Source organism: Trachurus trachurus, assembly GCF_905171665.1.
Source record: "Trachurus trachurus genome assembly, chromosome: 8".
Taxonomy (NCBI): domain Eukaryota; kingdom Metazoa; phylum Chordata; class Actinopteri; order Carangiformes; family Carangidae; genus Trachurus; species Trachurus trachurus.
This window is the reverse complement of record NC_139905.1, coordinates 16,945,295-16,960,678: the sequence shown is the minus strand read 5'-3', so window position 1 is coordinate 16,960,678 and position 15,384 is coordinate 16,945,295. Positions and strand designations below refer to the sequence as shown.

The 15,384-nt window shown below is 40.2% G+C and overlaps 1 protein-coding gene across 1 annotated transcript in view; it reads right to left on the bottom strand.

Moving 5' to 3' along the window:
* Window positions 1-15,384, bottom strand: part of cep112 (centrosomal protein 112) — a 96,401-nt gene that overhangs the window by 58,927 nt on the left and 22,090 nt on the right. The window contains exons 10-17 of the mRNA XM_083977565.1: window positions 13,262-13,361; window positions 12,679-12,797; window positions 12,088-12,231; window positions 7,434-7,588; window positions 7,096-7,225; window positions 6,858-6,950; window positions 6,594-6,653; window positions 5,352-5,431 (exon numbers count right to left, since the gene is read on the bottom strand). Of these exons, the coding sequence (XP_083833691.1) occupies window positions 5,352-5,431; window positions 6,594-6,653; window positions 6,858-6,950; window positions 7,096-7,225; window positions 7,434-7,588; window positions 12,088-12,231; window positions 12,679-12,797; window positions 13,262-13,361 (881 nt within the window). The remainder of the gene's footprint in view (window positions 1-5,351; window positions 5,432-6,593; window positions 6,654-6,857; window positions 6,951-7,095; window positions 7,226-7,433; window positions 7,589-12,087; window positions 12,232-12,678; window positions 12,798-13,261; window positions 13,362-15,384) is intronic.

The window sequence follows — 15,384 nt, the reverse complement described above, 5'->3', positions numbered from 1 at the left end:
AGTTAGTTTCACCCAGGAAAGAAATTAAAGAGGTATTTAATATTTCTACACAACTCTTTGTTGCTTTGGTATAGTTCTGACATGATGAAATAGGGATGTTATCTTCTTTGTGTAAATACATGACAAACTAAAGCTTTAATATTGGGGCAACAATATGGGTTTAGTTCAATTTGGAGGAGAGGAGAGGAGAGAACTCATGACATGGTTTCAAACTGGTTTTTTGCCTTTGCTGTGCATTTAGATGCTATTTGGCTTCATGAATTATGCACACAACAGCATAATATGCTAAATCAACTAGGCACAAGTCCCTAAAGTAAACATACTGTATTTACATATCGCCAACATTATACAATGGAAAATGAAGCTGGAAGGTTTTTAATGAAACAGTGAAAGCCCTGAAGACAATCTATCCAGATTGAGCTGTTTTAAGAACAAGAGCTAACTACGCCTGCTTTGGTATAAATTCATACTGTCAGTGAATATTTGTAAGTAAGCTAACTTAGTGTGAAAATGTCAAATTTGGTTATGTGTGACAATCATGTAGGCATGGCAAGATATTTACACACCATTACAGCATGATATGAATATGACAGAATATCAATCAGGGGAAAATATTAGTGTTATGAGTTACTGTCGTGATCAGATATGACAAATTACGTCAGAATAACTAAATGCCAGAATCATTATTATTTTTTCACAGAGCAGACACTCGTTATCTGCTTCATTATCTTTCCACTTAATTTAATATTCAAAAAGACAAAAGAAGCCTTCACTGTACACTGTTAGATGTTGCAATGTCACAAGCTGGTAAACACATACACTCCTGAGATCATTGAACCCCAAAACTGGAAAAAAAATAAAAAAATAAATGTGTTGCTTTGTTTTGTAAGCTAATGTTTAACTCTTCTTATGGCAGCAAAACTGTGTTTAATCCACTGATGATGACAATGAAGCAAGACTATCTGAGATTGTAATTGTCATTTAACTGGTACAACCCTGACTATCAGACCCAGTTAAAGAGCTCTTTACAATTATCCTTTTGTCAAGTCTGTGGTATTGAACTGGCGCTTAACCCGTCTCCTTCCTCCCCTTTCAATGCAGTTGCCATGGGAGTAAATATTGAGCCCTGCTGAAGCTTTTCAATATTCAGGATCCATACCTCCACCTGCTCCTGCACCTCAATACTAAATGGGGTTGCAGGCTGTGTAGCCTCTGCTCAGCTACCTCTGGTCCCTCTCTGGACCACCACCCCTGTTTCCCTCCATCCTCTCTGTCATGGGAGAGGAGAGGAATGCTGAGAAAGATAAGACCACTTCAAAGACACACACAGATATAGGGTATGCATGAAGTAACATGAAAGAACATATTGGATGCATCCTACACCTTTAAGAGGGGTTCTATCTCATGCAAGCATGTGGGCAAGCATGCGCAAACACCAAGAGACACACAATGACGCAGACACAAAGAAACACAGTTAATTTTCTTTGAATAAAGGAAATCAAGGTCTTAAAAACAAGATCTAGCTTGGTGGTGCAATGTGAGAAAAGCCTGATGTACTACACACACACAAAATAACACAACAAAACAAGAGTGCAGCAAGAAATTTCAAGTTAACTGAGAGAGTGCAAGAGTTGGTGTAAATTCTACACACCATGACACATCCCATCCATGACAGCGTGAGTGTGCTTACTGGTTTTTTGGACAGGCACTCACACAGCCAGTGTGCAGCCACTCATAAAGGCAAGCACTCTTTCCCTCCAGCTGCCTGCAGCAGACGCCACTTCTGCCACCCCAGACTGTAAACGATCAAACTGAGAAGAAGTTACGGCTGAGACACAGTCAGAGTTTCTACAACCCTGCTCCACACCTAAGCAGCCACATGGTTTTGATAAAGCCAGCTGGGTGCCAAGCAGCAGGAAGGAGGGGAATGGAATGGTATGGAGGGACAGTGTGGAAATACAATACATGACAGCCTCTTCATGTTGAGAGAAAACACAGTAATCTAGAGATGGACTGCCTGTTTTGCTTTTTCACTACTTTAACCATTCAGGTGGTTTTTGTGATGTTTTTTTGAATTGTGATTTTGGAGGTCATTGTTGCAAAAGCAAGCAAGCTGTTCCCCAGATGAGCTCCCTCTGTCTTTTTTTCCCCCTCCCTCTGTAGTGCATCCCTCAATCTCTATGCTAATACCCTGTAATGATCTGAGGCACGATGGGATGAAAGTAGAAGACAGAAACTTGTTCTCTGCACAGCTTTGTAGTGCTTTCTGTTGTTGTTGCTATAGTAACACAAACCTGGAACTGAAATTGACGCAGCAATGCTTATTTGCATGGTAGGACGGGGTGATTTTTTTTTTATACTGGAAAAAAAAGAGTGGGTGTAAACCATGGAAAATGGGTGTGGATAACCGATGTATGCTCTATATGACCAACAATAATCAGAACTGTACACATTCATCATCAGTTGTTATCCTGCTCTTACACAGAGAAAACTAAATATACTATTAAAAACAGTTATTATTAGTTCCATGTTGATAAACTGCAAAATGCATGCATCCAACCACACACACACAAAATACATACCACACATTATCTAGCACATGGGAGACATGATGAGCAGTTCTACTTTAATTTTATCACCTATCCTCTCATCTTCAGACGCACACACATACACACACACACCCCTGCGTGCAGTCTTCCTTTGACTTTGAAGTTCTCCTGGATCGCCTTTAAAGGCCGTCAATGTTGCCACGGCAGCAGGCAGGTAGCAGACATCAGACTGCTTAGTGTGTGTGTGTGTGTGTGTGTGTGTGTCAGTGTGCAAAGCCTGAGCACTTAATTAGCTAAGAGCCCGATGGGCCACTTGCTGTTTCTCAGTGTTTAACACTAAAAGACTGGCTCGTTACTGATACTAACAACAAGGATAATTTATGCACAAATGGATCTGTCTGCTGTGTTTAAGCTTGTCCTCTGCTGCCGGGCTGACAATGACGAGCACAAACAATAAGCAGCCACAACCATCAATGTCCCTCTGCGATCTTGAATACTAAACGCCACCAAACTGCAAAATTTGTTTTCATGTTGTTTCACATTGAGAGAAATACAAATGGCACAGTAATGGTGATCATGTTCTACAGCTACACACAAAAAGATTTATCCCTGTTTTCACAGGCCACTGAAGATACAAAGTGCCTTGGGTAATATTCATGAGGACACACAAAAAAAAGCTAATACAGCCATGCTCAATTCTTTTCAATCCACAGCATTTGCTATTATACTGTGACAAACAGTTGCAAATCTCTCAGGGGGAGGGTGATGGCACTCTGACTGGCCTCGGCGATGTATGGCTGGAACTGGAGATGAGGTTGTAGAATGCGTTCGATTGCACTGAGCACTTTCTACTTTGACCAAGGAAACTAATCTGCTTGTGACCAAGTAATGCAGTTCTGCATGGGATTAATTACCCAGTGGAATGCACTGACTGGCTGACTGGTTGGTTGGCTGACTGACTGGCTGAAGTCACAGCAGAGAGTGTTTGTATAGTACTGGAGGAAGGCAGTGATAGGGCTAAAGGGTGAGAGCACTAATAATTATCCAAACTGCAAAAGATGGTTTCAAGTCTAACAAGCAGACAGAATTATTATTATCTGAATTATTACTTTGTTAATCATTTTATGTCCCCATATAATGTTCCAGTTATAATCCAGTTGGAGCTTAAAAAGCATTTAGTGGCATTAAACAGATCTTTTTCATGGCTTACAATTTGACATGTAAAGGTGTTATTAGTAATGTGATGACTGCTTTCCATTGAAATGAACCAATAGTTTACTGAAGCGAGCAACATCACTGTCATTAGATAGGGTTGAAAAATTACCTTACAGTAGAAAGTGTTGTTTTCTGGGGCTCTCTTAAGACAGCCTACCACACCATTGCTTATTTAGAAACCAAGAGGACACGAAGCAATATAAAAAGATCTGTCGAGCTGAGGGAGACTGCTGAGTTGGGTTATAATCATCTGAGGGTCCATTAATAGGAGCAATCTCTCCCATTACACAATAATTTGACAAGTTGTACATATGAAAATGTTGCAAACATATAAAGCACAGCTTTTTAAATCATCTTGCTTATTTTGCAACATCAAAATGATTCTACGGTTCTGTTACAACTCTCAATAATACCTCACATTAAGAGTAACACAATGTCCTACTAGTAGTATTTTTAGTATGTGATTCTTGGTTCTTTATTGTAGGGACTGTTAGATTGATACAGTAGGATTAGGTTTGGTAGTTTTCTTCAAGACAACGCAAATGCCTGTTACATGCAAAGCTCTGATCTGTAAGACTTCTCATCACAGTTTCCAGGCTCTCAACTCTAACAGTACTACTCAGAGTTATAAAAAAAGATCAAAGAGAGTGTGCAAGGGTTGGCTTGTTAAAGCCAAACTCCACCTTAAATCAGAATTCATACACACTGCTCTTATGATCAAAGACTTAAGTCAGTAGACATAAACAACTCTCTAATACAGTTTGAAGCCACCAAGTCAAGGCTAAAATGTGTGATACTAATAATTGTAAAATAAATATCATGCTTCACTAATATTATGTATGTTGGAAATTTCATGACCAAAGGGGGTAAATTTCAGTACAAACACTAATAAAGTAGAAAATGTGTCCACATACCTGTCAAACAACCCCAGGCTCTATCACTGTTTGTGTTTTGATGACATTATTAGATTAAGATCGAGTGTGCACACTTGCATCTTTCTCTCTGCCTGTTCTTCTACTCCGTTCTACCAGGAGGATTCACTGGTCTAACTTGCTATGTCAACTGCAAACATCTATCACACACACATGCTGACAGGCTGACAAGCTGACGGTGTGCCTTGTATCATTTCATTATGTTCAACACTCACACAGAGGGAAGGGCCACACACACACACGGATACACACACACACACAAACGCAAACACTCAGATCAGAAACAAACGTTGTTTTGAGCTCATTAATTTGATTATTGTGTAAATTCTAAGATAACGGAGAATATTTATGGGTGAAGTTATTTGTATCCAGACTTCAGCTATGAACTGTAACTCTGGGTGGTGTTAAGCCATCAGAAAGATGTTCATGAAAGCAAATAAAAAAAGATTAAATGCATCATACCAAAGATAATATCAAGGAGGGGATGCTAACAGATGTCTTACTGAAACATTACACCTTCAGTTTAAGTCTCCAAATACAGTCTAAAACTGTAATGTAATTTATAATGTTTGGGGTAATAACTCAAAGATATTACGATCGTACAGATTCAGCATAAACAATTTCTAAAACTTTTACAAAGGCTTTCTCACTGTACCTGAGTGCATCCTCTAGTTTGGTTATCTTCCTCTTAGCCTCTGACTTCTCTTTCTCTGCCTCACTGTGGATTGCTAAAACCTGAGAAAGAGAAATAGAGTGAGAGAGAGTATAGGAGGGAGAAAGAGCAAGAGAAGTGTAAGTGAGTGCAAGAGCAGACACCATCAAACATCACTCCACAAAACTCTCCTGTCTGTGACCCTGTGCATCTGGTCTCTTCTCTTCTCTCCATCACCCCATCAAAAGTACCATCCGAGCCTCTCTGCCTGACACAGAGGGCCTCTCACTCTTTTGGGCCCTTCTCATGTCCAGATACCATACCCTGGCCTCCTTCATGCATCTTATTTAACACTCCTGTGCAGTGAAAGAGGAATCTTTCCAAAGGAAACACAAAGGAAAATGAACAACTGACTCGCATTGTTTTCATCTCATGTCACCTTGTAGAGAGAAAAAGAAGAAAAAAGTAAAAGGTGGAAAAATATGCAGGTTGATTACAAGGACAGAGTGAAAAACGGACTCCGTTTGAGGGGAAATACAGACATCAAAACCAAACTTTCTTCTGGAGAAGTTCAATTTAAATTCTCCCTGACCCTGAAATAAAGAGCGCATAGGCCCATTAAGCTCTTGCAGGTGTATCAGACAGAGGGGCCCGTCTCTGGGTATGCCAGCCTGCCACCAACACACACATGGTAATTGTGGCACTTTGAAGATGACCCAGGTGCAGTACGGTCTTTAAATCTGATCTTCACCCAAGAAGTCTGGCCTGGTCTGGTCCAGCTCAGATCATTAACAATGGTCTCTGTAGTCTATGGTTTATGGCTATGCAGTATGGCTTTGAAGAGGGTGCAATTAAGAGTAGACCTGGGTACACTGACAGTGCATGCTTCAGACAGAAAAATGTCCCCTTTACATTTCTTTTGCAGAAGGACTCTGCAAGTTTATTTATATTTACTTAGAATTCCCATTATCTACTTACTTCTCTTGATAACACTCACCACTAAATCTTAAAATTTCCATCCTCCTTCATTTCTTTGTCCAGCCTTACATCTACCCATTAATCCTGAGTCTGATTTTACGAGACCAGACATAAATTCTAAAAGTAAGGGGAACCAAAAGGAACATGTGACTCCATGCTTTGATCTCTACTTGACCGTAATCACTTTGTCCAGGGCTGCTTTAATGCAATGACAGAAGCTATGGAACTCGGTGGATCGTTTTCTTGAAAGAGCGAGTTACACACTACCTTTTTCTCGCAGTTGATCTGCAGTTCATCTTTTTCTTGCTGAAACCTTATCTCTTGATCCTGAAAGGAAGAACGACAGCAGAACAAGCGAAACTGTGACACATTTGCACAAAGACAAGCCCATTCTAATCCTAAGCATCATCACAGATGGCATTACTACAGTCACAACAGAAAAGATGCATGCTGTTTGTGCAGTTATAAATAAATACACACACACACACAAACACATTAAATATGCTCACACCCCCACCATACAAAGCATACCCTGAGTTGTTGGTGTCTTCGATGTTCACAGTCCTGTAGCTGCTGCTTGAGCTGGGCTACAGTTTTCCCCAAGTCTTCTATTAGCTCGGAGGCCTGGACAAGGAGACCAGAGAAAAACGTGTTGAAAAAAATGCTGTATTTGGCAAAGGGTTTTGTACTTTGCATCAATCAGCAGTAGATTTATCAGGGGGGAAAGTAGGGAGGGAGAGTCACATGGAGGTGTTGTGGTTATGTGGACCTTAGTAGCAGACAGAGTATGCTCCTGATGTAAGTGGCTCATGTCGGTCTCATGTTTGGCTTGGAGCCTCTGCACGGTCTGCTCATACTGCTCACTCTGCTGCCCCTTCTCCTTCTGCAGGTTCACCATCCTGTGACAGTTAAGAGCTTGATTCAGACTGTGTGATAATAAGATAGCGAATGCACACATCGACCTACTTCAGTGCTCCAACTTCACAGTTAAATAATTAGAATCTTAACAACGTACTAATGAGATGTTGGCAAATTAGCTTAAATCAGCCTTCCAAACTAACAATACAGGTTTAGAATCTCCATTTCACATGTCAAACAGCTCCTGACCGTCTGTTGGCCTCCTGAAGTTCGGCACTGATAGATGCGATGTGGATCTCCAACTGGGCCTTCTCCTGTGTCACCTTCTGACGCAGCGTGTTGCCCTTTTCCACCTCCACTGACTGCTGTTTCACCCGCAACTCCAGCTCACCAACAGTTTTCTCCTGTATCACACAGACACACAGAAAAAGCAATAAACCATACAGGTTGAATCACTCAGGGTGCAAACCTTAGAAAAGGTTGGTCTTAGGACCACATGCTCCCTTTGTGAAGTCAGGCACGGACACCTGGTTGCTAATGCGCTACGATGAGATTTAATTGTGTCAAGTTGTTAAGTTAACTTTGTTAAGTTTTGTATTTGTAAACTACCTTATGTTTCTATAGGTTTATTGTTAGAATTGAAATAATGGCACCTACAGTACAGAGACAGTACTTATGGTACCCAAGGTACAGTAGGCAGGATTGAGGCAATAACAACACAAAATGGTTTCCAAAAAGATCGACTATTCAAATATTTTGAGGTAGAAAATACTGCCGGTTTTATTCAAGAGGGAAAATGTCTTTATAGTTGAAGTAGGAGGATAACAGAAAATCACGCTGCAAAGGCTCCTAGCTGGACTCAAACCAGGTACATTACATTACATGGATGGTCGATGACATGCAAGACAACTCCATTAAATACTTGGAATTGATTAATGTTCCAAACACCTGACTGTTAAGGCTGAAATGAAATGACCCCACCATACATGTATAATTGTCATTACTGCCAGGCTTGGTGGAGACTCACTCACATTGCAGTATTGTTTCTGAATAACAAATGTCAAAAGCCCAGTTAGGTGGTTACTGGTTTTCAGTAAAGAAAATGATCAAAGTCCATCTGATGTAGACAGCTTCTTCCGGCACGGTGTTGATGTAATGTCCCCTCTCTGCATATTGTCCTCTGGTATACATGTCTGTCTGTATGTGTGTGTGTGTGTGTGTGTGTATGTAAGTGATTGCGAGTGTGTGTGTGCGCATATGACAACATGGAATGCAGTGTGGGCAGGCTGATAAAGGCGATGACGGGGCGCTGATTAAAGATGGAGCGTGCTAGTAGATCTACATGATGACAGAGTCTGGCGATGACAGAAGGTAGAGTGATGGGAGAGGAGGGAGCGGTGTGTTTGAAAAAATATGAGAGCAGCGCCCTGCAAAGCTGGTGAGAGAACTTTTTGTCTTTGTGTTAGCAGTGTAGGGTGTTGAGAAAAAGGAACAAGGGGTCTGTGTTGGGCTGGGACGCGTGCTGACACTTAGCTTTCTGGCAGGAGATGAGAAGAAGCACCTCCTCATGCTGAAGCTGGACTGAGTACACCTGGACACACTCAGCGGGCGCAAATTATGTACCATAATTAGGTATATTGGAGGGAGAATTACTAGGTGTGAAGACTGCATATGCCACGTTAAAAGCCTTGTTCCCCGTCAGAGATTTAGAGGTGATAATGTCTTAAAACATACAATTTATGACTATATATACAGTATATACAGCATATATATACAGTATATATATATATATATATATATATATATATACACACACACACAAATGTCATCATTCACACTATATATATATATATATATATATATATATATATATATATATATATATATATATATATATATATATATATATATATATATATATATATATATATATATATATATATATATATATATATAGTGTGAATGATGACATTTTAGAATTTAAGTGTCAGAAGAACTAGGGCCAGAATCTAAAGGACAGCTTGCATCATTCATCTCCTGAGGCCTGTGTGTGTGTGTTTGTGTGTGTGCGCATGCATGTTGTGTTTCAGACACTAGTGTTAGAGGAATATGAGTAGAAGGGGGAAAAAAAGTTTGGCGTAAGCTACATGAAATCTTAAAAGGATAGACTTTAGGAAAAGGTTGAGGAAAACAGTTTCTCCGTGACCATTACAGAGGATATACGGATAATTTTCTAAAGCTGCAAAGCACTGTATTATTGTGTATGTGTCAGACAGAGCAGTACAGAACAGTATAATACAAACTCCTGTCCTGGCTCTTTGGAAGAGAAAATTACAGTAGATAACAGTAGCTAAACCATCAGCCAAATAACAGCAGAACAAATCAAAGAGATGCTGTTACCTGTACGTCTTAATCACAACACTAAATTAATAACATCTCCATTATCAGTCATTCGGATATGGACATGCAAGGACAACAGTCAAGAGGTTTTACTGGTGCGAGATACCGACTTGTATTTATTTTCAAACACCCATTCAGTCACTCGATCTGCTCTGCCCTTTGCATAGGTAACATCCAAGAATAACATTGTCTGACATCTGTAGGCCCCTTGTGAGATCTTTGATCTGTGCTTTATAGAAATCCAACCAGGTAGCGATGGGAAGGTGGACATTCTTCATTTCACTGTTCTTAAACCAGATCCAAGTGCTGTTTAAGAACGAGCATGAATCATCTATCTGAGTTTATCTTGGCTTGCATGCATTACATGTGAACTGACTGAACTTTTCACATTGCGTCCTGGGTATGAACTTTTATTAGCATCTACACCTCCCACTCACCCCATACAGAGCAGAGAAGGAGTAGAAGCCTAAAACAGATAAGCAGCATAGTGTCATTTACTGTACAAACCACACACTCAAGGCTCTTTGGTCAAAACCATGTAGGACTGAATATTCTACAAGCACACAGTGCATGCACATTGGATACGCTCAGTCTTTTTGACTGATATCTTGACAGTTTGAAAACTATACTATAACACTACTATAAATAACGAGTCAACAGCAAGACACAAAGACACATGACAACCTTGACTCTAAAGGATTAAGCGTGGAGACAGCAACCACGCAACAAGAGTGCTAAAATAACCCACCTGAGATAAAGTCCACTTTGAACATCCTATCCTAGGTGTGTGTGTGTGTGTGTGTGTGTGTGTGTGTGTGTGTGTGTGTGTGTGTGTGTGTGTGTGTGTGTGTGTGTGTGTGTGTGTGTGTGTGTGTGTGTGTGTGTGTGTGTGTGTGTGTGTGTGTGTGTGTGTGTAGGTCAACCCAAACTCATGGCACGACAGCAGCTAATTTAAAACGACAGAGGGCTCTTTTCATTCTCTTGGGCCTTGTCTGTTTTTAATTATTAAAAGAGGGGTCTTACCAACGGGCCTGCACTGTCCAGTGTTTGATGCCTTTTAAATGTGGGCCTGCTGACAGATTAAGGCCAGGAGCAATATGTGTGTATGGGGGATGCATATGACAGCCCATGAATGCTGATCCTGATAACAATACTATTTATGAAGCATTCAACTTGCCTCTGGTGTTGATGATTCTCCACTAACAAAATGTGCACTTTAAAACAAAATCCTTTCATATGACATCAAAGAAACATAAAAAAGTGGCTTTGTGAGGTGTGTAAATGTATGTGAGCACATACATCTCCAAGCACAAGCACTGCCATGAGTAAGACTTAATACACACTTGGATCAAAGACCTTTGTAAAGATGACAGATATAAGATATGAGAGCCATTCTCGCCCAGAGGTTACAGGATGTCTCCTTTCATTTGAGCCCTGAAGTGGCGTGGGTCACTATTTTATAATTACAGATGTGACACATGTATATGTTTAGAGCTTAACATAGCAGGAGTTTTATGCAAAAAAATACACTCATCTTGTCTGTCACCCAGAATCCTGTTTGTTCCAGTGAAAGTCTGGTTTTGGGTACAGAAAATAATCTGCCCACATGAAGTGTCTGAACACTTGAGCAGCACTCCCTTTAGTACAAAGTGTGGAGCACAGATTAAAAAAACATGAGCATAACAAACCAAAGTCAAATCATGTCACATTAAGTCTGAGTAAAGTAAAAATTTAAAAAATATCACAATTTGATGCTGTCTCACGCTCGAAAAAGCCGACGTATGTACACACAGCATGTTAAAGTACTGTGATTTGATGACAAAATTAAAGGTTAACTCGCCAAGATCAGTATCTAAACTACACCCGAAAAATTTGAACAGTTGTGTATTCATTAATCATTACTACCATGAAACAGTCTGAAAGACTTTAGAGGGTAAATCCCCTTTTCTGAAATATGACATGTTGCCCCAAGTAGATACTGGTTTGGTTTCTTATAATGGGTCACAAGTCTCAAATTGGAAACCACTGATTTGATGTTGCATATTGTGTTTTATGAAGTGATATGCAAGATATTAATTTAAAAAAGTAGCTAGCAGGGCATCATTTAGCTCAGTGGGTAGAGCAGGCACCCCATATGCAGATGCTATAATCCATGACGCAGTGTATTATTACATTGTATTGTATACAGTTTGATTCCACCGGTGGCCCTTTGCTGCATGTCATTCCCCCTCTCTCTGTCTCCCCATTTTCTGTCTCTCTATAGCTGTCCTATCAATTAAAGGCCTAAAAGCCCCAAAATATACTTAAAAAAACAATTGTAGGTGTCAGATAAATGTAGTGGATTTAGAAAGTTAACAAGTAAAGCAGTAGAGGTATAAAGAAGTATGAAATGAGAGATGAAATACTTCAAAACTTACTCAAGAACAAGAGCAAGAGTAAATGTTCCAAGTAAAAGTTTCATCTCTGAACCCAAACACACACACACATCTGTTCCTGTACTCACAGTCGCCTGTGACCGAGCATTATACTCGGCCTCCATCTTTGCCAGTCGAAGGTTGGTGTCCTCCAGCAGCTCCTGGATATTCTCTGTGTGTTTCTTCTGTAACTCAAACTTCTCCTGCTCCATCTCTGTGACAGCAGCATGCAGCTGAAAGGATGGAGGATAACTCCATATCAGTCTCAGAACTTACCAACGACTACTTTGTTACTTTTGTCTTTTCTTAAAATCAGTTTATTTAGACATGTTCCCTATTCAAGGGGAATAAATGCAATTTTTATTATTACTGTACTTGTCAGAAAAAAAAAGCATTCCACAAGGTTGCTCGTCACATGTTGAGTGACCCTGGAGATACAAGTGGAAATTTCATTTGGACCTTATTGAACCTCGACAGCTCAATAAGCTAAAGCTATCTGGAATGAAAACACAATTTACCCAGGACAGAGGGCATTCATTTTTAAGCACACAAAACCCCACACTAACTGAAACACGGGCCTGGCTGCTGGCAGTGCAGTCTGCTAGTCTCATGCTATCAAACAGTCTTCCTCTGGCTCAAGGCTGCAGAATATCCAAGACCTTCAACTTTTTTCCTCATACCCTCTTCTCCCACTCGTTTTTCAGGGAGTCGGTACTCTGATCCGACATCTTCTTCAGCTCCGCAATTTGCTTCTCTTTGCTTTCACAGATGACCTGGGATTCCCGCAGCACACTTTGAACTGTGGGAGTGTAGACACACACACACACACACACACACACAGACACATGCACACAGAGTCAGGCCCTGCCTCAGGGTATGTACACAGGTATGCACACAGACAGACGTATACTCATGCTCATTGTTGTGCTGTCAGTAAATCGGTGTCAACAAAGATATTACTTCTATCACATGGCCAGTAACACTTCTCTTTGCCAAGTTCATATGTTTTTCATAACATGCATTTTGAACCAGGTGAAAGAGTTCAGAAAGAAGAGTGGGAGACGAAATTAAGCATGAAGATAAAGCAACACATTATGCGAATAAACTTTGGACTGAGCGCTACAGCTGGAGAACGTCAGTCTACACCAGCGCAATCTCTTGTGGAATTGCATCTTTTTGGGCTTTTTACTCTGAGTGTTCAGAGACATCAGTATAAACATCCTCCCAGTTCCCAGTCACCCTGCATTTTTTTTGACCTTTCACCTTTCTTCTCCAGCTTACGGATCATCTCCTCCGATTCCTTCTGCTTGGCCCTGTACGTGCTCTTCATCTCCTCAATTTCACCATTCTTCCGGTCCAGAATCTATGGAGGAAGGGAGATTTTACATACACATACACAACATTAGGGTTTTTATGCCAGAGAAAGTGGCTTGTTGCATACATTATGAAAGTTCTCATTAAAATGTCTTTTTACTTTCACCTGTATGCACCTAAGCTATAAACTAAAAAGCTATAAATTAAAGTTTTACCACTTGCAGCTACGTACCAGAAAGTCAGAAGAAGCAATTTATAGCAAGTAAACATGGATGTTAACAATGTAAGAATTTACAGTTTTGAGAAACATGATCTGGGAAAATGTTTTCACAAGGAAAAAAATAGATGCAACGTGTTTGGCTCAGGGATACTTCATGTGTTTTGGTGAGAAATACTGAAGGTAAATGGAATGTAAACATTTGTTTACAAGAAAACTCATCTGGATAGCTTTTAGTTGAGTGTTTGATTTAGAGGTTGCTAGTTGTACTATTTGTGCCTCTATTTTAAGCTGTTTTTTCTAATGATGTTAAAGGTTTGTTTACATCAGCCATGTCTGTGGACTCACAATTATTATGGTCTGATAAACACAAAGTGCAGATTGTTTTTCTTTCTATCTTTAAAATGAGCCCCTTTAAAATGCTAGTTTACCTGAACAAATATAATAAAAATCTAAAGGTTGGGTGATTCATATGGACATGGAACATTTTGTATGCATAATTCACTGTATGGCCTGACAAAACTGCATCTTCCTCATGCAAATCTAATCCTAAAGAGACAGCGGACTAACTGAGTGAAATGATGACTGAGTGAACCACCTGTGCTGAGGTGTGATGAGGCAACTGCATCTGCTTCCTGCTGCCATCTGTGTGTAATTAGTTAAATTAGACCATGGAGAGTTGAAGCTCCAGTAGGAAAAGACAGTCTAAGCACTCTTCATGTTGCAGAAGAGGGTGCACTGCCTTGGCTCAAATGCATAATGTATATGTATGTTTCTAAATTAGTTTAAGGGTGTGTCTACTGCCCATTGTGCCAGAAAACACATGTTTCAGATTCTAAACAAATTCATGGCACAGTCTCCATTAAACTTACACTATATGATCCAGGATTTCGTGCAGTATTCAGGTACAGCAGTTGGACGTCTGAGTTTGACTTCTGTCTGAAATCTACTCACAGTGGAATTAAATCATCTACCTAAAATGAATGTTAATCTAAGCCTGTTTTTAAGAACAACTAACAATGGTACTGATATTTCTCATTCCACTGACTAGACAGAACCGAGCAACAACTTCAGTAACAGATGATGCTAGTATTTTCTGACTGAAATGGCGCAAAGTAAGAGTGGCATTTTTTCCTGTCAAGAACTGTCCCAAAGCCTGTGAGACTTTATCTCTCTAGTATTTTGTTCTACCAAAGTGCACTTAGCTGCCAAGCCTGTCACCCCCTTCGTGAACGGAATGGGGGGAGATGAAAGGAGGACGGGGCAAAGTTCAGAGAACATTTAGGGATACCCAATTTTTTCCATTTCACCACCCAAGGGAGGTTGTTGTCTTTTTAGGGTCCACCAAGCGAGGCAATGGCACAATATCAGGCCCATGGATAGTGCACTAGACGGTGGGAAATGGGAGCTTTTAGAGTGCACATTTTAGGCTTTTATAAGCTATCCTAATGCAGGAGGAATCCAGCCTGGCCGTTCACAGCTTTAACCAATACCATTAGTAAACAGAGTAAAGAAAACTGGAAAAAAAAAAAAATACAAACAAAACAATATCTTTAGCTTGAACAGGAGTAAATTTTTTGTACATGCAGAAAAAAGGTGAATGTCATTTACAAAAATACAAAATTACAAAATACGGTAAGGAAGTGACCTAATTCTCCTGACTGTCCACTTCCTGTCTGTTCTGTGGGTGTGCTGGAAAAAAAACGGTGTTCATACTGTACACAGCCCTGGCTTTATAAACTGTATAAAGTGGCCCTGGACCAAGACACAACACTATTCCAGCTGAAGAACAATAAGGAATCAGGTTGTGTACAGGACGAGGAAAAGAACAGAGGTGGGCAGAAATGTGGGAAAG